At 44.8% G+C, this 26,839-nt stretch overlaps 1 protein-coding gene across 9 annotated transcripts in view; it reads left to right on the plus strand.

The window, feature by feature from the left end:
• The window catches only part of LOC116978589 (protocadherin beta-15-like), a 216,984-nt gene that overhangs the window by 97,965 nt on the left and 92,180 nt on the right, over positions 1 to 26,839 (plus strand). The window contains exon 1 of one of the 9 annotated variants that reach the window (XM_033029828.1): positions 8,326 to 11,019. The exons of 6 other annotated variants lie outside the window; for them this stretch is intronic. In XM_033029828.1, the coding sequence (XP_032885719.1) occupies positions 8,566 to 11,019 (2,454 nt within the window). In that variant the 5' untranslated portion in view covers positions 8,326 to 8,565. Of the gene's footprint in view, positions 1 to 8,325; positions 11,020 to 16,457; positions 19,100 to 23,798; positions 26,505 to 26,839 lie in introns of those variants that run through there. 2 more of the 9 variants (XM_033029830.1, XM_033029829.1) reach the window with 2 other exon arrangements.

Raw genomic sequence — 26,839 nt, forward strand, 5'->3', positions numbered from 1 at the left:
ATTGGTCGGATATGACTGCTACATTATCCACCAATCAGGAGGTCGGAGACGACTGGTGATCTGCACAGCCCCTTACAATACCCAGCCGCCATCGCGTCCGACCAGACGCCGTGAACACTGGATAGGCAGCAGCTCCGGACGGTTCCTGTTCGATTCATTTCGAATTGGATACAACATCAGAACGATTAAATGAAAACATTGGAACAATTCGCAAAGGAGGTAGAGACATTTTCTGCGTCGTATTTGTCTCATTTAAATCAAATCGCTGTCGAAAGGTATTGTCCCGGATTGAAACCATTCGAATGATTTCTACTGGAAATGAGAGATAATATATATTGGCTGCTCAAATACCGACTATTGTGCTGCTTTTTCTGCCCCTGGGACCTTGTTTCTGGGCAGATTCGATATTCGGTACCAGAGGAATTGCAACTGGGTGCCTTTGTTGGGAATATCGCAATTGATTTGGCGTTAGACTTAAAGGAGCTCTCGGCTCGCAGAACACGAGTGGCGCCCAGCCCGAGGAAGCGGTATGTTGACGTAAATTTGCAGAATGGGATTTTATTTGTGAATGAAAGAATCGACAGGGAGCAATTTTGCGGGCCGAGCATAGAATGCATTTTACCCTTAAATATCGTGCTTGAAAATCCCCTCGGTCTTCACCAGGTGGAAGTGGAGATACTCGATGTAAATGACAACGCTCCCAGTTTCCCCAAAAGCCAGATCCGCCTTGAAATCTCAGAGATTATGGCACCGGGAGCGCGATTCGCCCTCGAGCCCGCTCACGATCCGGACATTGGGACGAACTCCGTGCAGACTTATCAGCTCCTTCCCAATGAGTATTTCATTCTTGATGTACAAGAACGTGTTAGGGTAGGAATCACACCGGTGTTAGTGCTGCAGAGGGCCCTGGACAGAGAAACGACATCGACCCATGTATTAACGGTGCTTGCTGAAGACGGCGGAGTCCCTGTAAGATCGGGTACGGTTCAGGTGATCATCAGAGTAAAGGACGTGAACGACAATCTCCCCGTTTTCTCACAAGCGGTTTATAGTGTCAGTTTGGTGGAATCGGCTCGCATAGGAAGTCTGATTATTAACTTAAACGCCACCGATTTGGACGATGGCCCTAATGGAGAGATAACATTTTCCCTCACCAACCATAACTCTGCTGACGTTCGTGAATTAGTTAGCGTGAATTCGAAAACTGGTGGAATCAGGCTGAAAGGATATTTGGACTTTGAACAAAGCAAAACCTTTGTGATTAATATGGAAGCAACCGATCATGGTTCTCCTTCAATGTCTCAACACTGTGATGTGTTGGTGGATGTTATCGATGTTAATGACAATGCCCCTGAATTGTCATTGACATCTATGTCCAGTGCCGTTGCAGAAAATGCTCCAATCGCAACCATTGTCGCCCTTCTCAGCGTCGAAGATAAAGATTCTGGACAAAGCGGGCAAGTACAATGTCAAATTCCAAGTAAACTACCCTTTCAGCTGGAATCATCCGTGAAGAATAATTGGAAACTCCTTATACAACACGGACTTGATCGAGAAACGAACTCCGGGTATGACATCACTGTGACATGCACGGATGCAGGGGACCCACCGCTCACATCTCAGAAAGATATCCGTGTAGATGTTTCTGATGTAAATGATAACGCGCCGAAGTTTACGCAGGCTGCATACACGGCAAATGTCATGGAGAATAACGTTATTGGGGATTCCATATTCGCCCTCGCTGCCTATGATCCAGACACGGAACAGAACGCCCGACTAAACTTTACTATCCTGAATTCAGTCGTGGCCTCGTATGTCTCCATTAACTCACAAAATGGTGTCATTTTTGCTCAGAAATCATTTGACTACGAACAATTGAAAAATTTCCAAATCCATGTAATGGTGCGGGATTCTGGAGTCCCACTTCTCTCCAGTAACGTTACAGTGGACGTTGTTATCCTCGATCAGAACGATAACGCTCCAGTGATCGTGAGTCCTTTGCCCGAACATGGGTCAAATGTAGTGGAGACAATATCCAGGTTTGCAGAACCAGGATACCTAGTTGCCAAGGTATCCGCTACTGACGCCGACTCGGGTCAGAATGCCCGTCTGACTTATCATGTTTTTCAGGCCACCCACCGTAATCTTTTTACTATTTCAGAGGACACGGGGGAAATTTGGACCATCCGTGGTATTGAGACCAAGGATGCATCGAAACAAAGGCTGGTGATTGTTGTAAACGATAATGGAATCCCATCGCTTTCAGCCACAGTGACCATTGTACTGTTTGTGAAAGGAGGCGACACGATAGTCAGTGCCACAAGTCTTTCTAAAGATCACGTGTTCACTCTAGATTTGAAGCTTTCTTTGGTCATAGCCTTAGGGACGACATCTATCATTTTCCTCGTGATTTTAATTATCCTTGCTCTTATGGTTCATAAAAATAGAAATCGTGTAGTGCGCCATTACAGTTCTATGCACGTCTGCTGCTGTTTAGAATCAAGGAGTTCTCTGAATGGGATACAAAAGGCCAGCAAAAGCCTTCATTTACCACCAAACTACGTTGAGGTATTCGGAGGTGATCCGCTTTCTCAGAGTTACCGTTACGAGTCTTGTTCAACGTTGCAGTCTGCGAAGAGAGATTTGAGGACCCCTCAGACCTGTCGCCTATCTACAGCAATGGGATATGTCCAGAAAACCCCTATTGGAAAGGAGAAACCAGGGATGATAAGTTCTGAAAACTCCAACTTTGGTGTGAATAACGAGGTGAGTTAGTTCAAAAAGAAACATAACCTGGCTGGGAACTGGGTCAAATGCATTTATTTGGACGAAATTAATATCTAGGTCATAAATGATTTATTCATACTGATCTCCAACAATATTTCCAGTTGCCAGGTATTGTACGTGAAATATACAGTGTCTTTATGATTATGTGTAACGCTACTGCATTGTTACAACAGGTGTACCAAGTGTCAACGAAGTCCAGATTATTCACTTCCGATTTTCTAGCCCAATTTAAGTTCATTCGGTACGTGTTAATATTGGCCCACGATTTCTACAAATTTCGTTTTACCTATCTTTAGAGAAATTACGAACAAGCTTGTTCTGAATATATTTATCCTCGGCTGATTAAACCGCCTCGTATTTGAAATCCAAAGATAAATGTAGATGCTGGAAAGTTGAAATGTAAAAAAAACAATTGAATATACTGGAAACACAACAGTATATGTGAAGTGAGAAACAAGAGTCCACGTTTCTTGTGGAATACCTTAAATCAGCACTCGGTGTAATGTAATCAATGTGAACATTTACATTTTGTTTTTTCCCCATCGGTGCTGCTTGACCTGAAGAGCATTTCCTTATTGTTTACTTTCCCATTCCACGTTGCCCTGTACCGTTAAGCTTCAAGCGATTTGCAGGAGATTTGATATTAGATATGTTTAGCATTTAATAATTAATAATATATAGTTTGGGGGTTTGAAGGAATATCCTAAATAAATAGTAGTTAAGAACTGGTGAATTGATTCCATTCTTCTATGGAAGAAAATCCCCCCCCCCCCCCCCCCCCCCCCCCGTTTGGAGAGAACATATGTTGGGGGTAATAGTCCATTCCTCGAATGCATACAGTAGATTGCTCAAATCTTATGTTACCTAGATGATGTAAAAATGTAGTGATTTTAATCGCATCTGGCAAGGTGTTCATTTTCTGTGGACAAATGCATTAAAAAAAAGAAATGTGTCTATTGACAAGAAAAAAGACAAATGTTAATTTGGTGATTTGATATGAACACTTTAAAATATTAGTTGCATGACCTAAACGAAAAGTTCATATGCAAGTAGATCTTTATCACCTGGATTTCTGTATCAATTTGTATACTTTAAAAGCTTACATGACAAAAAATAATCTGATAGAAGTAAGTAACGGTGTTTTTAAATTACGAGACACAGAGTGGATAGACCGATTGAACTCTTTGCCAAGGCTGGAACTGCCAAAGGATAGAGGGCATCGCTTTCTGGTGAGAAGGGAAAAGTAGAAAGGAGATGTGAGGGGCGAGTTTTATGTGAGGGGCGATCTTTACACAAGGGGTAGTGGGTGCCAGCGCTCAGCCAGGAGTGGTGGTGGAGGCAGTTACGATTGTGATTTTGGAAAGGCTTTTGGATAGGACTGTTCCTACGCCGTACCTTTTTGTAAAACACCACTAACTCTTGACTATGATCTATGTTCAAATCAGTCCATTGCACAATGATGTTCCATCTTTAAATGGTCACAAGGAAACAGTCACCAGGATATTTTAATGCTTTCCATTGTGTTATATCGGTATATCAGCTGGAAAGACAATCCAGTGTCAATGCTGAAAGCAAATATACTGACTGTAAGGAGAATATTTAAGGTACGAGTATATTTGTGAATTGGTGCAAATGGTAGAAGACAGCACATATTCTGGGAAAGCATTATAAAGAAAAGCCTGAATCAGGAATATTGTGATTTTTTGAGAGATGTAACTCTCAAAACATTAGAATAAAGTGATGGGTGGTATTTACATAGATATTTTCCGTGGATTTTTGAGAACAATCACTTTGGTAATTAAATGTGTTGGTAATTAATGCTATCTTGATGAAACGACAATTGGCTTAGTGTAGCGGGATACTGGTTGCTACTAATTATCCCCTGTGGAAACCTTCAACGATACTTCCATGAGTCTTACGCAATAAAAGTATGGTGTTACTTTTCGTGGCCATAAAATCTTATGTGGACTTGTAGAGAGTATGCAAGTACTTTCCACCTGTAAGGTGCCGAGTTATAATTGGAATGACATGTGGAAAATGTATTTCTAAACCAAGCAAACAGATATATAATTATATTTCATCCAGGAGTACAAGTATTTCCCTTGGCATGGGATTAAAAAAAATGCTTTAGTGGAAGTGTTCATACCATGGTAGCCTGACAGCAATAGGCCAATATAAAATGACTAACCTGACAAATTAAGAACGAATGTGTATTTGTATCGTCTAAGCCAAACTTAGACTATTTTCTGTAAATCGCAAGAGACTGATAGGAGGCATAATATTAAAAAAATAATAAAATTACCGTTGGGCCCCGTTCCCCCAACACAATATTCCACCACTCACCCGTTCCCCAACGCAACCCGTTCCCCCAACATAATATTCCACCACTCACTCATAGCCCGCAAACTGCGCAGGCGCGGCTTATTTTCCCTCATCCCCAACACTCCCTCCCCCTCCTCTTCACACACCCTCTTCTCTCCGCTCTGCTCATCCCCTCCTCCACTCCCTCCCCTCTTCCTCCCTCTTCTTTCGACTATCCTCAGTCACTCCCTAACCTGAGCCACGCCCTACCCCCCCCCCCCCCCACCCTCCCTCCTTAACCCCTCTCCCCTCCCTAACCCCCTTGACGCCAAAACTTGATGCATCACCCACAGGACAATGGTGAGTAAGGTGTAACAAAAAATGCAGCGCTATCGTGTGCCGTTTTGGCGTAATTCAGGGCATGACTCGCACACAGATAGACACGAATGCAACCAGACAGACTCACAAACAAACAAGATGAGAGTTTTAGTAATATATACAAGACCAATTGGGGGCTGTTGGGTCCCTGTCACACGGGAGGCCTTGGCCCCAAACACAATATTCCACCACTCACCCACAGTCCCCACAGCCCCCACAGGAGACCTGGTTCCACAAGGCAACCCGTTCCCCAAGGCAATATTCCACCACTCACCCGTTTTCCCAACGGGAGGCCTGGTCACCAACGCAGCCCGATCCCCGTGGCAATTCTCTCTCTCGTCTATTTCTATGTCTCTTGGCCTAACCCCTCCCCCGACATTCTGGTCTGTGAGATGCCATTGTGACATCATTGCTGCAACTCGCCCCTCCCTTCGACAGTGGGCTGTGAGATGCCATTGTGACGTCATCCCTGCAACTGTCAGAAACCTCCCATGGCACAGTAACAGTTATTCTGACAATTCGGCTTTTTGAAACGTTTAAATATCAATAACTTGTGAGATGTAATATCAAATCTAAAAGAAGCTAGACAGGAATGACCACAGGCCAAAAGTGCACAAGGTGATGCAAAAATGTTTGCACTACCATGTACCGTTTTGGCGTAGTCACCCATTTATTCCAATATCTTAAGTTTTTAAGTTTAAAAATGTAAAATTACTTGTAAAATATAACATCAAGTGTGAAGAAAGTTGATATGAACGACCACGGAAAAAAGCTGATTAAGATTCTGAAATCATTTTCGCGCTATTGTGTACCGTTTTGGCGTAGTTCCTTGATCAGACAGACAGACAGACAGACAGCCAAACAAGATGAGACTTATAATAGTATATAGATACTAGACCGAGTGGGACCCGGTGGGTCCCTGTCACACCAGAGGGCTGGTCCAGAAACGCAATATTCCACCACTCACCCATAGCTCCCAATTGCGCAGGCGTGATTGACTGGTTCCCGTCGTGACGCCAGAGATCCCCGTTGTGACGCGATTCACAGCAACCTTCCCCAACGGGAGGCCTTGTCTCCTCTGGGAGGGGGTGTGGGGGAGGGGGTGTGTGATGGAGGAGGGGAGTGGGGTGGGGGAAGGGGGTGTGGGGGGTTGTGGGGTAGGGGGTTTCTGGTGGAGGGGGAGGGGGGTTGGGGGAGGGAGGTTTGGGGGGGGGTGTGGTGGAAGGGGGGGGGGTGTGGGGGGCGGAGGTGGTGGTGGAGGGGACTGTGGGGGGCGGGGCGTGCGGGGGAAGGGGGCTGAGGGGAAGGGCGGTGGGGGAGGGGGAGCCTTCAAAACCTTTATAATATTTCACCGATCGGAACAATGCTTATTTGACTTGCAGCAGATGAGAATGGTGAGTAAGGTGGCCAAAAATCATAACGCTATGGAGGATCGTTTTGGCGCAAGTTTAATTACAACGCAGACTAGATAGATAGACAGACAGACAGACAGACAGACAGACAGACAGACAGACAGACAGACAGACAGACAGACAGACAGACAGACAGACAGATGCCTTTGATGGTGTAGACAGTCAATCATTTTTTTCTCAGGGCTGAAATGTAAAAGACAAGGGGGGGGGCACAGCTTTAAGTTCAGGGGGTGAAAGATGGAGGGAGAGATGTGGGGTATTTTTCTTTACAGAGGGTAGTGATTGGCTGGGAGGCGCTGCCAGGAGGTATTCGTGTAGGCAGACGCTATAATTGTGTTTAAGGGTCTTTTAGATAGTTTAATTTAGTTTTATGTCACGTGTCCGAGAATTTATCTACCAGCCATTTGCATTTTGGAAGAGATGGAACGCTGTAATGACAATAGTGCCAATTAGTTTAATTAATCTTTACTGAACGAGGGGCTCTAATTTGCGCCTGGAAATATATGAATCAGCAGCAAATAAATTGTAGACACAAGAAACTGCACAAGTTATTGACTGATCATCCAACTCAGTATCCTGTACCTGCTTTCTCTCCATACCCCCTGATACCTTTAGCCACTCCCTCTTCATTGGCTATATTTAAGAGGGAGTTAGATGTGGCCCTTGTGGCTAAAGGCATCAGGGGGTATGGAGATAAGGCAGGTACAGGATACTGAGTTGGATGATCAGCCATGATCATATTGAATGGTGGTGCAGGCTCCAAGGGCCGAATGACCTACTCCCTGCACCTATTTTCTATGTTCGTATGTTTCTATTTATTAGATACTATTACAAAAAGAGACACAGAGTGTTGGAGTCCCTCGGCGGTCAAGCAGCATCTCTGGAGAACCTGGATAGGTGATGTCAACGGTACTTAATGTCACGTGCACCGAGCTATAGTGAAATTCATTTCATTTTTGTATACTGTTCAGTACATGTATCACTATACATAAGTACTTAGATACATCTTAGATAAGCACCTCAGACACAGTACAAGTGTATAGTAGTCGTACACAAAGACAGTATATAGACATCCGGAATCTCCTTCAGACCCGGATGATATATCTGAGTCAAGAATGGAATTGTATTACTGCACCCAATACGTCAAGTTGGTGATTCCGTTCATTGGTAGTATGTAATTATTTTAATCAAGTTTCGAATAATTACAATAAAAATGTTAATTGTGAATTACTTCAAGATTATTTTTACAACAGGCCGAGAATGCAGAATATGGAAATAAATCTTTAAAACAGTGCAACAATAAATACAATAATTCTGTGCTGAGTTGGGACGACACGGCTTTAAGAAACGATGTGCACGGGGATTTGCTGAATATCAATGCGCCCGCATTCACCAATCAGAAGCCAGGTTGGGCTTGGTGATCCGGACAGCCCTCGACATTACCCACCCACTCTTACGTGAGATCAGAAGCGGTGAAGAATTGAATGGCGAGCAGCTCGCAGAATTTCTGCGAGAATCCACTGATAACTATGAACACAATCAGAAGATGGACATGAAATGATCCGTGCGATTTATGATACGACCGAAGTGTGGATCATCGCGGTTTAAATCCTTAAGAAATCCAAATAAAGGAACCATTAATGGTGGCGTCACGAACTGAAAGACATTGGAATGATTTACACCGGAAATGAGGTATAAAATATATTGGCTGCTAAAATGTCGATTCCTCTGCTGCGTCTTCTCTTCATGGGGCATGGTTTCGGGGACGATTCGCTATTCGATTCCTGAGGAGCTGCAACTGGGCGCCTTTGTTGGGAACCTCGCACTCGATTTGGGTTTAGATGTAAAGCAGCTATCGACACGAGGTTCCCGCATCGTGGCCGGTTCCAAAAAATTATATATGGGCATCAATTTGGACAATGGAATTCTCTTTGTGAAGGAAAAAATCGACAGAGAACAGCTATGTGAGTCAAGTATCTTTTGTGTGTTATCCTTCGATGTTTTGTTCGAAAATCCGCTGAAATTGTACCCGGTTTCAGTGGAGATTCTCGATGTAAATGATAACGCTCCCATTTTTCCGGAGAGCCAAATCGGCCTTGAAATCCCAGAGCTGGCTGCACCGGGAGTCCGTTTCCTCCTCGAGTCTGCGCAGGATGCCGATGTTGGAACCAACTCCTTGCAAACTTACAAGCTCCAGCCAAACGAATATTTCTTCCTCGATGTGCAGACGCGCAGTGGGAGTAAAATGTTACCAGTATTGGTGTTGCAGAGGCCCTTGGACAGGGAAAAACAATCCGTCCACAAATTGGTCTTGGTAGCAGAAGACGGCGGTCTTCCTTTAAGATCGGGCACCGTTCAGGTTACTATAACAGTGAATGATGCAAACGATAACGTGCCTATTTTTTCTCAGTCGGTATATAGAGTCAGCCTGCTAGAGTCTGCACCCAAGGGAACATTTATTGTCAAATTAAACGCCACTGATCCGGACGATGGACCCAATGGAGAGATAATGTACTCTTTCAGTAGCCATAATTCAGCTAGAGTACGTAAACTTTTTGATGTTAATTCCAAAAATGGTGAAATTAGACTGAAGGGTAATTTGGATTATGAGGAAAGTAGCACAGTTCAGATGAACGTACAAGCAATTGATATGGGTTTAAACGCAATGGCTGGGTATTGTGATGTGTTACTGAGCATTATTGATGCCAATGATAACGCACCTGAGGTGACGCTCACATCTCAGTCGAGTAAGGTTTTGGAAGATGCCCCTAATGGGACGGTAGTGGTATTGTTCAGTGTAGAAGACAAGGACTCGGGACAAAACGGACAAGTGCAATGCCAAATTTCAAACAATCTGCCCTTTCGACTAGATTCGACGCTGGGGAATTATTACGAGCTCCATATTGATCAGCCGTTGGATCGCGAGAATACGTCTAGCTACGATGTGACTATAACATGCACGGATTCAGGGTTCCCTCCTCTCTCATCCCAGGCAACGTTTCGTGTAGAGGTTACAGATGTAAATGACAACGCGCCACGATTTTTGCATCCCTCGTACACAGCAAACGTCATGGAGAATAACGTTATTGGTGCTTCTATATTACGTGTGAATGCCATCGACCCAGACGCAGGACACAATGCCCGATTGAAATTTTATTTTCTGGAACCCGCGCTTCAGGACACACAAGCATCGTCTTATGTATCGATTAACTCAACGAGTGGAGTCATATTCGCCGAGAGATCATTTGACTACGAACAGTTGAAACACTTCCGCGTCCAGGTTCAGGTGCAGGATTGTGGAGTCCCACCGCTCACCAGTAACGTTGCAGTGGATATTGTTATCCTCGATCAGAATGATAACGCCCCAGTCATCGTGAGTCCTTTGCCGGAATATGGGTCAACAATAATGGAGACAATTTCCAGATTTGCCGACCCTGGATATCTTGTGCTCAGGTTATCAGCTATAGATGCTGACAATGGTCAAAATGCCCTACTCTCTTTCCAAATTTATCAGGCTACCCATCACGACCTTTTTACTATTTCGCCAGAGACTGGCGAAATTTGGACCACCCGACGAATCATGAGCAGGGAGGCGTCCAAGCAAACACTGGTGATTGTGGTAAAAGATAGTGGAAGTCCTCCTCTTTCAGCCTCAGTGACGATAGTATTGACTGTAGCAGGCAGTCACAGTGAAACATTCTCCGGTATCAACAGTGCTTCTAAAAATACCGGGTTCACTTTGGATCTGAGCTTTTCCTTGGTCATAATCTTAGGAATAACATCCAGCGTTTTCTTTGTTATTTTAGTCATACTCGGATTTATTGTTCATAGAAACAGACAAGGACTGGGAGGGCAGCGCCGTTCCCTGGGCGTGTGTTGTTGTTTTGGAGCGGCGGCTTCTCTGAATGGAATTGAAAAGGCCAGTAGAAGCCTTCAGATACCTCCTAATTATGTAGAGGTATTCGGGGGCGATCCACTTTCTCAGCGATTTCGATACGAATCGTGCTCAACGTTGCAATCGACGAATGCGAAAGCGTGCGGGCAACCTGCAGACAATCATTATGTCCAGAGAGAGTTTTTCGGGAAAGGCAAGCGTGAAAAGGGGAATTTGGACAATTGCAGCAGCACTGTAAACAACGAGGTGAGACTTTCTTAAAAAAAAAGTAGATGTATTCATTGGTTTAATGTTGCCATATTGGAGAATGGTTGGACTGGAGTCACACCTTCAGGCTTTAATGTTTATTGTCATTTAGTTTTCTGAGCATCGCTGTTTCTTTGTTTTAAACCAGTATGTGGCATTCCCCACATACAACGATACTTTGTTCACTCTCTCTGAATCCTGACAATTATCTCCACTAAAAACTGCAAATATAGTGTTGTTAAACCAACTCAATACCGAAAGAGATAGATTATCTGTGTACAGCAGAAATTGAACGCATGTGTGCATCGTGGAAAGGTCCAAAGTTGAGATCAGCTCTGATCAATTATGATGCAGGATCCATACGTTTCATGGAGGACTTCAGTTATGATTTTCGATGCCGATAACACCTGTGATCCTAAGATATTATCAAATCGTAAACACCACGTGGTTTCATGGATACACTTAAAATGTACTTGAGCATATTAAGTGTCTGCATGTAATAGACAATGTAGACTTCATTGTCCTCTGTATTTACACTTTGACTATGACAAGAAAAGAGATCATAGCATGTAAATCACCAGACATATTTATAAAATGTACCGCATGTTTGTTGAGTTTAGTTCATTGTCACGTGTACAGATGAACAGTGAAAAGCTTATGTTACCTGCTAACCATTTAACGGAAAAACAGTGCATAATTACAATCGAGCCATCCAGTGGTCAGATGGAGGATAAAGGGAATAACGTGAATAACGTGTAGTGCAAGATAAAGTGCAATAATAGACCATAGGTGCAGGAGTAAGCCATTCGAGCCAGCACAGCCATTCACTGTGATCATGGCTGATCATCCACATTCAGTACTCTGCCTTCTCACTGTATCCCCATGACTGTGCAATCTTTAAGAGCTCTATCTAACTCTCTCTTGAAAGCATCCAGAGAATTGACTTCCACTGCTTTCTGAGGCAGAGAATTCCACAAATTCACAACTCTGGGTAAAAAGGGTTTTCCTCATCTCCGTTCTAAACCGCCTTCCCCTTATTCTTAAACTGTGGCTCGTGGTTCTGGACTACCCCAACATCGGGAACATGTCTCTTGCCTCTAGCGTGTCGAATCTCATAATAATCTGAAATGTTTCAATAAGATACCCTCTAAATTCCATAGTATACATGCCCAGCCGCTCCATTCTATCAACATATGACAGCCCGCCGTCCTGCGAATTAACCTTGTGCACTCCCTCATTAGCAAGAATGGAGAATGGATTTGGAGACTAAAACTGCACACAATACTCCAGGTGTGGTCACACTAGGGCCATGCACAACTGCAGAAGGACCACTTTGCTTCTATACTCTAGTCCTCCTGTTATGAAGGCCAACATGCCATTAACTGTCTTCACTGCCTGCTGTACCTGCATGCCTACTTTCAGTCAGCTGCCTTCCTGTTTTGCCACCAAAGTAGATAACCTCACATTTATCCACATTAAACTGCATCTACCATGAACCCCCCCCCCCCCCTGCATCCTCAAAGCATCCTTCTCACAGTTCACACTGCCACCCAGCTTTGTATCATCTGCAAATTTGCTGATGTTACTTTGAATCCCTTCACCTAAATCATTGATGTATATCGTAAATAGCTGCGGTCCCAGCACCGAGCCTTGCAGTACCCCACTAGTCACTGCCTGCGATTTCATTATTCCCCATAATAAATTCACCTGTTTCAGTCGTCAAGGCTCCTACTTTGGTCTTAACTAATTTGTTCCTCTTCATATACCTAAAGATGCGTTTACTATCCCTCTTTACATTCGTGGCAGGCTTACCTTCGTACTCCATCTTTTGTCCCCTCCAGTTATCTTCTGTTGCTTTTTAAAAGTTACCCAATACTCTAACTTCCCGCTCATCTTTGCTATGTTTTACTTCTCTTTTATTTTTATACTGTCCTTGACTTCCTTTGTCAGCAACGGCGCCCCTTACTCCCCTTGGAATGAACTGATCCTGCACCTTCTGTAGTATTCCCAGAAATACCTGCCATTGATGTTCCACTTTCATCCCTGTTAGGGTATCGTTCCAGCCAATTTGCCCAGCTCCTCCCTCATGGCTTCTCAGACCCCTTTTTTTCCAACTGTATTACTGACACTTCCGAATTTTCCCTTCTCCCTCTCAAATTGTAGAGTAAAACTTATCATTATGGACTCGAGTCCCCATATCAAATCCGGTTCATTACACAACACTAAATCCAGAATTACCTCCTCCCTGGTTGGCTCCAGTACAAGTTGCTGTAAGAATCTATTATGGAAGTACTCCACAAACTCCCTTTCTTGGGGCCCAACACCAACCTGGTTTTCCCAGTCTACCTGCATGTTGAAATCTCCCATAACAACCGTAGCATTACCTTTGCTACATGCCAATTTTAACTCTTGATTCAACTTGTACCCTATATCCAGGCTATTGTCTGGGGGCCTGGAGATAACTCCCATTAGGGTTTTTCTACCCTTACAATTTCTCAGTTCTATCCATACTGACTCTACATTTCCTGATTCTATGCGACCCCTCGCAAGGGACTGGATTTCATTCCTCACCAACAGAGCTATCCCACCCCCTCTGCCCACCTTTTCGATAGGACATATACCCTTGAATATTCAGTTCCCAGCTCTGGTGCTCTTGCAGCCATGCCTCTGCAATTCCCACACCATCATACTTGCCAATTTCTAACCGAGTCTCAAGCTCATCCACTTTATTTCTTTGCCTCAGCAACACACCATCCTTGACTCCCACCTGTTGCCACAGAAACCCCTGTCTGTACCTCTCACGATGGAGTCCCCTACTACCACGGCTCTGCCTGACCTCTGTCTCTTCGGTTTTACCTCAGCGTCACCTTTTGACTCGAAGTACTTTCCCCCCGCACATAACGGCAGTGTCTTCTGGCCCGACAGCTTCCAAGAGGGCGAGCCGGTTTTCAAGAGGTACATCCTCCGGGGTCTCCTGTACTCCAAGCTTCCTTCCCTTCCCCATCGTCACCCACCTTCTCTCTTCGGGTTTCTTCGGTGTAACGATCTCGCTGTAGGTCTAGTCTAGGAAACTCTCGTTTCCCCGGATGATCCTGAGGTCATCAATTCGCTTCTCCTGTGCCCCAACACAGCTCTTCAGGAGCTGAACTGGGACACACTTTCCACAGTTGTAATAGCCAGAGGCACCATCAGTGTCGCTGACCTCCCACATCCTGCAAGCCTCACACTGAACCAGCTTACCCGTCATATCTTCACCGTGTCCAGTCCTCTCCAACGTGTGGCGTAGTCTCCTCTCCTCTCCTCTCCTCTCCTCTCCCCAGCCTCCTCGCAGAAGACTCGCACTTCCCTCGACAATGCACTTCCGTGACTGGCCGCTCCACTAGAGCAACCTTGCTTATAATGGCTGATTAATTACCTAATTCGCCAATTTACCAATTTGCAAATTAAATTCCGCCGTCAATTCCTGCTTAAATAAATTCCTGCACTCCTTCACCTGCTGCCGACCTCTCAGCCAATCCTCGCCCTTTCCCTCTGACTCACCGACTTCCAGCCAATACTCGCTGTCGCTGCTTCTGGCTGCTCAGTCTTTCCTACCTTCACTGTAAACATTTGAATTGGGTTTTGAGCGCGCTTTTTAAACCACCTTTCCCTCTGACTGACCTACTTCCAGCCAAAAGTAGCTTTCGCTGCTTCTGGCTGCTCCTTCTCTCCTACCTTCACGGTAAAAATGCCCGATGATGCCCGAAAATGTCGGATGAAAGATAGTCCAATGGTCTCCAATGAGGTACATAGCAGCTGAGGGCTGCTCTCTAGTTGTTGTTAGGGTGGTTTAGTTGCGAAATATTGGAATGACACATAGTATAGTAAATCAAATTACCTAACAACTGAACATGATGTAGTTTTAATTTTGGGGTTATTTCCGGATACGGACAAGTGTTCTCCTCTATTGTACATCAACAAAATTAAATTAAGATATTTATGAGAAATTGAGAGGTTGTAGCTCTCTGGTGCATTCTGTCAGCGACTGCACTGCTTGAAATTAAACATTGAGTCGTATTTTGAGCGATATTTTGAAGGTTTGGCAATTGAAATTAAAATGCATAATATAGTGTATTGTATTGTTGAGCACATAAATAGACTTTTGGCCCAACTCTTCCAAGGTGAAAGCTCTAAACTAATCTAATTTGCCCGCGTTTGGCTCAGATCCCTCTAAACTGTTCCTATACATTTATCCGATGTATTGTTCCAATGTATTTTAAATGCCATTATAGGATCTGCGTCAACCACCTCCCCCGGCAACTCGTTCTGTATACCCACCTCAATTGAATTTTGAGCAATCATTGATGACTTATTCAGCTTTGACATAGAGAGAATGTCATTGATAAAACAGCTGAAGATGGTTGGGCTCAAGACACTGCCCTGAGGAACTTCTTCTGTGATGACATGTGGCAGGGATCATTGACGCCAACAACTACAACCACCCTTTCAACTTGAGTGCAAATGTGGCTTTTCAAGTTTCCGTTGTATCTCCCCCCTTCTCATGTAAAGAATAAAGTTTCATTATTCAACGTCTCCCACTCCTTCTCTCCAGAGATGCTGCCTGCTCCGCTGAGTTACTCCAGTATTTTGTGCCTATCTTCGATTTAAACCAGCATCTGCAGTTCTTTCCAACACAATAATGATTCATTGTTCATTTTTGTGTCAGATATTTGCATGGCACTTGCATCAGTTGTTTACACGTGACACACACAACGTACACCCGTGAAGCCAGAGACACAATGTTGGAGTAACTGAGCAGGTCAGGCAGCATCTCTGGAGAAAATGAGTAGATGACGTTTTGGCTCGAGACCTTTCTTCAGTATGTGCTCAACTCGTGTTGTCCCTTCCGCCCAAGGTCCATTTTGGGGGTTTTTTGATTGTTTTTTTATCGGTCACTAGTCTCCCAATTCCCAACACACTCTGTTCTGAAAGTAATTCCGTAATTAAATCATAAGAACTTGCCTCTGTTGTCGAGAATACAATAAAACTATAATGTTGCTATTCATCAAGTTTAATTAATAAAATGTGTACAGATATATCAAGAAAACATAGGAAAGCGTATTTAATATGTGCATATTGTGCATGTGCATATTGTACAAGTGAGAAATATTACTATATATTTTAACTTTACAACGTTCAACCTGGAATCAATTGGCAATTAAATTTTCATATTTAAGAGGGTAAATATTTTTAGCTGCTCAGTTGTAAATGTTAATTTTAACTGAATGATCCGAGAATGCAGTGCTGCTTTAAGAAATGCCCATGGCAGAGATTGGTCGAACTTGAGGGATTCCGTTTGCCAATCAGAAGCTGCGATGTGACTGGAGATCTGGACTGCCCCCTTCCCTCCTCATCCACCACCACAGCCATTCATACAGTGAGAATCTGAATGGCGGACTGCGAAATGTGTCCTTGGTTTATTCGGCTACCAGGGATTTTCGGAGAAAGAAGGTTTGTCGGACTCGCATGGCCCGTTTTCTTATGTATTTCAGCGCCTCTTCATCAAGAAGATTATATATCAAGAACTTAATTTTCAGGATTGAACGAGCGGCGCCGCAATGCGCTGAAGCAATTGGAATGCTTTGTGCCGGCGATGGGATATTATCGAGTATTTTGGAGCTTAAACTGGCAACTGTTCTATTGTGTTGTTTTCAAATGGGTTGTGGCTTCTGGACAGATTCGCTATTCGATCCCTGAAGAGCTCCAACTCGGCGCCTTTGTTGGAAATATTGCAGACGATCTGGGGCTACGTACAAAGGAACTCACGGCTCGCAATTTTCAGATTGTGCCCGGTTCCCGGAAACAGTATTTGGATGTAAATTTAGACAATGGAATTATGTTTGTTAAACAAAGAATCGACAGGGAACAGTTGTGTGGTACAAGCCTAACATGCACATTGTCTTTGGAGGCTGTAGTCGAAAATCCCCTGACCGTGTATCGCATTGAAGTGGAGATTCAGGACGTCAACGACAATGCTCCCACTTTCCCGAACAGCCAGATACGCCTTAAAATCTCAGAGCTTGCAGCGCCGGGAGCGCGCTTTCCCTTGGAGGGTGCACGGGACTCGGACGTTGGAACAAATTCCTTGCAGACCTTCCAGCTGACTGCCAACGAATATTTCTCATTAGATATTGACTCGCGCGGTGGGGTCGGCAAGTTGCCAGAGCTAGTGCTGGGTCGGTCTTTGGATAGAGAAAAGCAAGCGACATACAAGTTGGGACTACTCGCCAAAGACGGGGGAATCCCTGCTAAGACGGGCACTGCTGAGATAATAATTGTAGTGCAGGACGAAAACGACAATGCGCCCGGCTTTCAAAACTCCGTTTACAGAGTTAGTATCCGAGAAAATGTGCCCAAAGGAACGCTGGTTATCAAATTAAACGCCACGGATTTAGATGATGGCTCCAATGGCGATATATTGTACTTGTTTAGTACTCATGCGTCTGTAAGAGTCCGTGAATCGTTTTACGTGCATTCCAAAACGGGGGAAATCAGAGTCAATGGAAATCTGGACTATGAGGAAGAAAGTATATTTGAGATTAACATACAGGCAATGGACCAGGGTACTAATCCAAGTGCCGGATACTGTCGTGTTCTGGTTAATATTATAGATGTCAATGACAACGCCCCTGAGGTGAAGTTAACCTCTTTGTTCAGCCCAGTCCGCGAGGACTCACCACCCGCGACCGTTGTTGCTTTGATCGGTGTATGGGACGCTGACTCTGGAGAGAATGGGCAGGTAGTTTGTGAAATCGCAGCGAGACTGCCTTTCACGTTGGATTCGTCCCTGAGGAATTATTACAGGTTACTTACACATCAGCGGCTGGACAGAGAAAATACCTCTAGCTATGACATTCCGATTGTGTGCAGTGATTCTGGCTCTCCTCCCCTCTCCTCCAGGAAAACCATCACAGTAGAAGTTTCGGATATAAATGACAATCCGCCGCATTTTACGCAGTCTACCTACACGGCTTACGTGATGGAAAATAACGTTATTGGGGCACCAATCATCACAGTCATGGCTGTTGATGCAGATTTGAGTCAGAACTCCCAATTATTTTACTCTGTTCTGGAAAGCCAAGCACTGGGCGAGGCTGTGTCCATTTATGTCCGGGTCAATCCCCAAAACGGCGACATATTTGCTCAGAGAACATTCGACTACGAGCAACTCAAAAACTTCCAGATCCAAGTCCAGGCCAAGGATTCTGGGGAGCCGCCACACACTGCCACCACATTGGTGGATGTAGTTATCCTTGACCAGAATGATAACGCTCCGGTGATCGTGCATCCTGACACAGAGTACGGTTCAACAGCGTCGGAGACAATATCCCGCTCTGCAGACCCAGGCTACCTGGTCACCAAGATTACGGCCACTGATGCTGACTCGGGTCAGAATGCACGTCTCTCCTATCAGATTCTCCAGGCGACTGACCTGGGACTTTTCACTATCTCCCCCGATACAGGAGAAATCTGGACAATCCGCAACTTCGCAAGAAAAGATGCAAACAAGCAAAGGCTGATTGTTGTTGTGAACGATAATGGTACCCCAACACTCTCTGCCACTATGACCCTCATCTTGTCGGTGGCAGAAGACAACATAGAAATTCTTTCTCGTGTCAACAACTTAACTGAAGATGCTGACGATTTAAGCTTTTACTTAGTTATAGCTTTAGGCATCATCTCTTCCACTTTCTTACTCATTTTGATTGGCCTTGCTATCACAGTGTACAAAAACAGAAACGGATTTGGGGGGTATACGTGTTCCCTGGATACATGCTGTTGCTTTTCAACGAGATCCTCGCTGAATAGCTTCCAAAGGGGCAGGAGAAATATTCAGATACCGCCGAATTATGTCGAAGTATTTGGAGGCGATCCTCTTTCTCAACGGTACCGCTACGGAACCACTTCCAGCAAAGGAGATTGTTTGTACTCCAACGGGTGCAGTTCGTCTACCGTCAGGAATGGTGGCAGGGGCGAATTTGTGCGCAATAATGAACAGCCACAGTCATCGCAGTCTAACATTTATAGCAACATTGGTGAGGTGAGGCGCTCGTAGCGTGATTGTACTGGTCAACAAATATGCGTTGAAAACTACTTGAACTACTAAAACAGTGCTGGAGTAACACAGTGGGCCAGATAGCATCTTTGGAGAACATGGATAAGCAACGTTTCGGACCCGGCCCTTCTGCAGACTGTGCCAATCCGAAATGCCACTGATCCATGCCCTCCAGAGATGCTGTCTGACCTGTTAAGTTACCCAGCACTTTGTATTTTACTCAAGTTTCGAGCACCTATATTTCCTTGTGTCTCTGCTTAATAAGTTTCACGTTATCCTCTTTTATGATCAACTTGCACAGGGCAAACTTCATACGTTGCCTGACACGTTTAAGAATGATTCACCATGAACAATGAGTGACACAATTGCGGTTCATGTTGCAGCTTCTCCTGCTTTTGCAATTACTTATTCGCATAATTGTGGGTTGTGGGTGACACCAGTTCGTTTAGCATGTAAGGTAAAACCTCATTGCTATATGATATAGTGCAGAAGTTCTGCAATCGGTTAGACTTGAACTTACTGTCAGGTACATTGTCCATCTAGATTGAGCTGATGTATTAGCAAATGCTTTTTAGCTATGAATAGTTTCGATTCCCTTTGGTAACGATGCGGTGTCATCAAATCACAGGCACGGAGACGTGTTCCATGTTCTCATACTCACGTGATCCATATACACATAGAAACATAGAAAATAGGTGCAGGAGTAGGCCATTCGGCCCTTCGAGCCTGCGCCGCCATTCAATATGATCATGGCTAATCATCCAACTCAGTATCCTGTACCTGCCTTCTCTCCATACCCTCTGATCCCTTTAGCCACAAGGGCCACATCTAACTCCCTCTTAAATATAGTCAATGAACTTGCCCCAAATGGACGATTGCGGTAGATCTTGTATAACTTGAGGTGTGAAAACGGGCTGTATCTTCGTGTAGAGATGAACAAGCAGTTGACCATGTATGATGCACAGAGTGGACTGAAGTAGTCAAATATAGGGCGAATGTCATCCTTATTTGTCATCAACATGTATGCTGATATCGATGTTAAGCTAACAGCTTCAGAGCAGGCGACGTAATAAGGAGTTTCGGTTACTCCTACATGCCGCACCATTCAACAAGATCATGACTATTCATTTTTCTCAAGGATAATTAAACGCACCAGTTTTGTATCCCTTAATTCCATTAAAAAGAAAAGATAATAATCTGCGAGTTGTAATAAGGGATAATTACATTCTATCTGGGAGAACATAGCCAATTGCAAGTCTTTGATAGGAAGTGTATGTATGCCTTTATTCATATTATATTATTAGTGTCTTGTACCGAGACACAATGAAAAACTGTGTTGAAGCACAGTCCGGTCATGTCATACTACATAGGACTGCAATCACGCCATGCACGTATAGTAGGTAGTGCAAAGAGAAAATATAAGGGTACGGAAAATAGGTTAGAGCTATATAACATTAGTTACAAGGAAAGTGCAGATGTTTAAAACCTGCCAGGGCCCCAATGAGATAGGTTGGGAGATCGGGACTACTGTCCTGACTCATGGTATGACCGCTGAGTAGTCTGATAACGACGGGAAATAAACTGTTTAAGAAGGAACTGCAGTTGCTGGAGAAACTCAGCGGGTGCAGCAGCATCTATGGAGCGAAGGAAATGGACTACGTTTCGGGCCGAAACCCTTCTTCAGACTGATAGGGGTGGCGGGGGAGTAGAAAGGAAAAAGGAGGAGGAGGAGCCGAAGGCTGAGGGATGGGATGAGACAGCAAGGACTAACAAAATTGGGAGAATTCAATGTTCATGCCCCCGGGAGGTCAGGTTGGTTATTGCGGACCGAGCGGAGGTGTTCGGATATACGATCGCCCAGCCTCCGCTTGGTCTCACCGATGTAGATCTGTTGACATCTAGAGAAGCGGATGAAATAGATGAGGTTGGAGGAGATGCAGGTGAACCTCTGTCGCACCTGGAACGACTGCTTGGATCCTTGAATGGAGTCGAGGGGGGAGGTAAAGTGACAAGTGTTGCATCTCTTGCGGTTGCAATGGAAATTGCCCAGGGGGGGCGGGGGGGGGGGGGGGGGGGGGGTGGTACGGGAGGGCAGGGAAGAATTGAAAAGGGAGTTGCGGAGGGAGCGGTCTTTGCGGAAGGCAGACATGGGGGGAGATGGGAAGATGTGTCGAGTGGTGGGGCCACGTTGGAGGTGCCGAAACTGACGGAGGATTACTTGTTGTATGTGACGGCTGGTGGGGTGAAAGGTGAGGATTAGGGGACTCTGCCCTTGTTGCGAGTGGGGGGATGGGGAGAGAGAACAGTGTTGCGAGGTATGGTAGAGACCCCGGTGCGAGCCTCATATATGGTGGGGGAGGAGAACCCCCGTTCCCTGAAGAATGAGGACATTTCAGATGCCCTGGTGTGGAATGCCTCATCCTGGGAGCAGATGCATCGTAGACGAAGGAATTGGGAGAAGGGGATGGAGTCCTTACAGGAAGCAGGGTGGGAAGAATGTAATCCAGATAGCCATGGGAGTCAGTAAGTTTATAGTGGATATCGGTCAGAAGTATATCACCTGCAATGGAGATAGTGAGGTCACGGAATGGTAGGGAAGTGTCGGAAATGGTCCAGGTGTATTTGAGTGCCGGATGGAAGTTAGTGGTGAAGTGGATAAAGTCAGTCAGTTGTGTGTGGGTGCAGGAGGTGGCAGCAAAGCAGCCGTCGAAATAAACTGTTCCTGGATAATAGCTGATTAATTGCCTAATTCGCCAATTTACTAATTTGCAAATTAAATTACGCAGCCAATTCCTGCACTCCTTCACCTACAGCCGGCCTATCAGCCAATCCTCACCCTTTCCCTCTGACTAATCGACTTCCAGCCAATACCAGCTGTCGCTGCTTCTGGCTGATCCTTCTCTCCTGCCTTCACGGTAAACATTGAATTGGGTTTTGTGCGCCCTTTTTAAACCCTCTTTCCCCCTGACACCTACTTCCAGCCAATAGTAGCTTTCGCTGCTTCTGGCTGCTCCTTCTCTCCTACCTTCACGTTAAAATGTCCGATGATGCCCGAAAATGTCGGATGAAAGATAGTCCAAGGGTCTCCGATGAGGTACATAGCAGATGAGGACTGCTCTCTAGTTGTTGTTAGGGTGGTTTAGTTGCGAAATATTGGAATGACACATAGGATAGTAAATCAGATTACCTAACAACTGAACATGATGTAGGTTTAATTTTGGGGGTTATTTCCGGATACGGACAAGTGTTCTCTATTGTACATCAAAAAAGTTAAATTGAGATATTTACGGTTGTAGCATTCTGGTGCATTCTGTCAGCGACTGCACTGCTTGAAATCAAATATTGACTCGTATTTTGAGCGATATTTTGAAGGTTTGGCAATTTGAATTAAAATGTATAATGTAGTGTATTGTATTGTTGAGCACATAAATAGACCCTTTGGCCCAACTCTTCCAAGGTGAATGCTCTAAACTAATCTAATTTGCCCGCGTTCGGCCCAGGTCCCTCTAAACTGTTCCTAAACATTTATCCGATGTATTGTTCCAATGTATTTTAAATGCCATTATATGCCTCAACCAACTCCCCCGGCAACTCATTCTGGACTCATACCCACCTCAATTGAATCTTGAGCAATCATTGATGACTGATTCATCTCTGAGTTATAGAAAGAATAACATTGATAAAACAGCTGAAGATGGTTGGGCTCAAGACACAGCCCTGAGGAACTTCTTCATTGATGATCTGGGGCAGGGATCATTGACGCCAACAACCACAACCACCCTTTCAACTTCTGAGTGCAAATGTGGTCTTTCAAGTTTCCGTTGTATCTCCCCCCCCCCCCCCCTTCTCATGTAAATAATAATGTTCCATTATTCAACGTCACCCACTCCTTCGCTCCAGAGATGCTGCCTGTTCCGCTGAGTTACTCCAGTATTTTATGCCTATCTTTGATTTAAACCAGCATCTGCAGTTCTTTCCTGCACAATAATGTTTAATTTTTCATTTTTGCGTCAGATATTTGCATCGCACTTACATCAGTTGTTTACACGTGACACGCACAACGTACACGCGTGAAGACAGACACAAAATGTTGGAGTAACTGAGCAGGTCAGGCAACATCTCTGGAGAAAAGGAGTAGATGAAGTTTTGGGTCGAGACCTTTCTTCTGTATATGCTCAAACTGGTGTTTGTCCCTTCCGCCCAAGGTCCATTTTGGTTTTTTTTTTGTTTGTTTTTATCGGTCACTAGTCTCCCAATTCCCAGCACACTCTTTTCAAAGTAATTCCGTAATTAAATCATAAGAACTTGCATCTGTTGTCGAGAATACAATAAAACTATTATGTTGCTATTCATCAAGTTTAATTAAATAACGTGTACAGATATATCAAGAAAACGTAGGAAAGCGTATGACATATTTACTTAAGTATGTGCATATTGTACAAGTGGAAAATATTACTTTACATTTGCAGTTTACAACATTTCACCTGGAATGAATTGGCAATTAAAATTTCATATTTAAGAGGGTAAATATTTTTAGCTGCTAAGTTGTGAATGTTAATTTTAACTGAATGATCCGAGAAAACAGTGCTGCTTTAAGAAATGCCTATGGCAGAGATTGGTCGAACTTGAGGGATTCCGTTTGCCAATCAGAAGCTGCGATGTGACTGGAGATCTGGACTGCCCCCTTCCCTCCTCATCCACCATCACAGACATTCATACAGTGTGAATCTGAATGGCGGACTGCGAAACGTTTCCTTGGTTCATTCGGCTACCAGGGAGTTTCGGAGAAAGAAGGTTTGTCGGAGTCGCACGGCCCATTTTCTTATGTATTTCAGCGCCTCTTCATCAAGAAAATTATATATCAAGAACTTAATTTTCAGGACTGAACGAGCGGCGCCGCAATGCGCTGAAGCAATTGGAATGCTTTGTGCCGGCGATGGGATATTATCGAGTATTTTGGAGCTTAAACTGGCAACTGTTCTATTGTGTTATTTTCAACTGGGTTGTGGCTTCTGGACAGATTCGCTATTCGATCCCTGAAGAGCTCCAACTCGGCGCCTTTGTTGGAAATATTGCAGACGATCTGGGGCTACGTACAAAGGAGCTCACGGCTCGCAATTTTCAGATTGTGCCCGGTTCCCGGAAACAGTATTTGGAGGTAAATTTAGACAATGGAATTATGTTTGTTAAACAAAGAATCGACAGGGAACAGTTGTGTGGAACAAGCCTAACATGCACATTGTCTTTGGAGGCTGTAGTCGAAAATCCCCTGACCGTGTATCGCATTGAAGTGGAGATTCAGGACGTCAACGACAATGCTCCCACTTTCCCGAACAGCCAGATACGCCTTAAAATCTCAGAACATGCAGCGCCGGGAGCGCGCTTTCCCTTGGAGGGTGCACGGGACTCGGACGTTCGAACAAATTCCTTGCAGACCTACCAGCTGACTGCCAACGAATATTTCGCATTAGACATTGACTCGCGCGGTGGGGACGGCAAGTTGCCAGTGCTAGTGCTGGATCGATCTTTGGACAGAGAAAAGCAAGCGACATACAAGTTGGGACTGCTCGCCAAAGACGGGGGGATCCCTGCTAAGACGGGAATTGCTGAGATAATAATTGTAGTGCAGGACGAAAACGACAATGCGCCCGGCTTTCCAAACTCCGGTTACAGAGTTAGTATCCGAGAAAATGTGCTCAAAGGAACGCTGGTTATCAAATTAAACGCCACGGATTTAGATGATGACTCCAATGGCGACATATTGTACTCGTTCAGTAGTCATACGTCTGTTAGAGTCCGTGAATCATTTTATGTGGATTCCAAAACGGGGGAAATCCGAGTCAAGGGAAATCTGGACTATGAAGAAGAAAGTATATTTGAGATTAACATACAGGCACTGGACCAGGGTACTAATCCAAGTGCCGGTTACTGTCACGTCGTGGTTAGTATTATGGATGTCAATGACAACGCCCCTGAGGTGAAGTTAACCTCTTTGTTCAGCCCAGTCCGCGAGGACTCACCACCCGGGACCGTTGTTGCTTTGATCGGTGTATCGGACGCTGACTCTGGAGATAATGGGCAGGTAGATTGTGAAATCGCAGCGAGACTGCCTTTCACGTTGGATTCGTCCCTGAGGAATTATTACAGGTTACTTACACATCAGCGGCTGGACAGAGAAAATACCTCTAGCTATGACATTCCTATTGTGTGCAGTGATTCTGGCTCTCCTCCCCTCTCCTCCAGGAAATCCATCACAGTGGAAGTTTCGGATATAAATGACAATCCGCCGCATTTTACGCAGTCTACCTACACGGTTTACGTGATGGAGAATAACGTTATTGGGGCACCAATTATCACAGTCATGGCTGTTGATGCAGATTTGAGTCAGAACTCCGAATTATTTTACTCTGTTCTGGAAAGCCAAGCACTGGGCGAGTCTGCGTCCACTTATGTCGGGGTCAATCCCCAAAACGGCGACATATTTGCTCAGAGAACGTTCGACTACGAGCAACTCAAAAACTTCCAGATCCAAGTCCAGGCCAAGGATTCTGGGGAGCCGACACACACTGCCACCACATTGGTGGATGTAGTTATCCTTGACCAGAATGATAATGCCCCGGTGATCGTGCATCCTGACACAGAGTACGGTTCAACAGCGTCGGAGACAATATCCCGCTCTGCAGACCCAGGCTACCTGGTCACCAAGATTACGGCCACTGATACTGACTCGGGTCAGAATGCACGGCTCTCCTACCAGATTCTCCAGTCGACTGACCAGGGACTTTTCACTATCTCCCCCGATACAGGAGAAATCTGGACAATCCGCAGCTTCGCAAGAAAAGATGCAAGCAAGCAAAGGCTGATTGTTGTTGTGAACGATAATGGGACCCCAACACTCTCTGCCACGATGACCCTCGTCTTGTCGGTGGCAGAAGAAAACATGGAAATTATTTCTCGTGTCAACAACTTAACTGAAGATGCTGGCGATATAAGCTTTTACTTAGTTATAGCTTTAGGCATCATCTCTTCCACTTTCTTACTCATTTTGATTGGCCTTGCTATCACAGTGTACAAAAACAGAAACGGATTTGGGGGTTATACGTGTTCCCTGGATACATGCTGTTGCTTTTCAACAAGATCCTCGCTGAATAGCTTCCAAAAGGGCAGGAGAAATATTCAGATACCGCCGAATTATGTCGAAGTATTTGGAGGCGATCCTCTTTCTCAACGGTACCGCTACGGAACCTGTTCCACTTCCAGCAAAGGAGATTGTTTGTACTCCAACGGGTGCAGTTCGTCTACCGTCAGGAATGGTGGCAGGGGCGAAATTGTGCGCAATAATGAACTGTCACAGTCATCGCAGTCTAACAATTATAACAACATTGGTGAGGTGAGGCGCTCGTAGCGTAATTGTACTGGTCAACAAATATGCGTTGAAAACTACTTATGATTGAGCTGGATTTCTAGACAAATATGCTTGTTAGATTGTGTGTAAAACTGTGCTGGAGTAACACAGCGGGCCAGAGAGCATCTTTGGGGAACATGGGTAAGCAACGTTTCGGACCCGGCCCTTCTGCAGACTGTGCTAATCCGAAATGCCTTATCCATGCCCCCCCCAGAGATGCTGTCTGACCTGTTAAGTTACCCAGCACTTTGTATTTTACTCACGTTTCGAGCACCTATATTTCCTTGTGTCTCTGCTTAATAAGTTTCGCGTTATCCTCT

The sequence above is a fragment of the Amblyraja radiata genome, chromosome 11 (genome assembly GCF_010909765.2).
Source record: "Amblyraja radiata isolate CabotCenter1 chromosome 11, sAmbRad1.1.pri, whole genome shotgun sequence".
Classification (NCBI taxonomy): Eukaryota; Metazoa; Chordata; class Chondrichthyes; order Rajiformes; family Rajidae; genus Amblyraja; species Amblyraja radiata.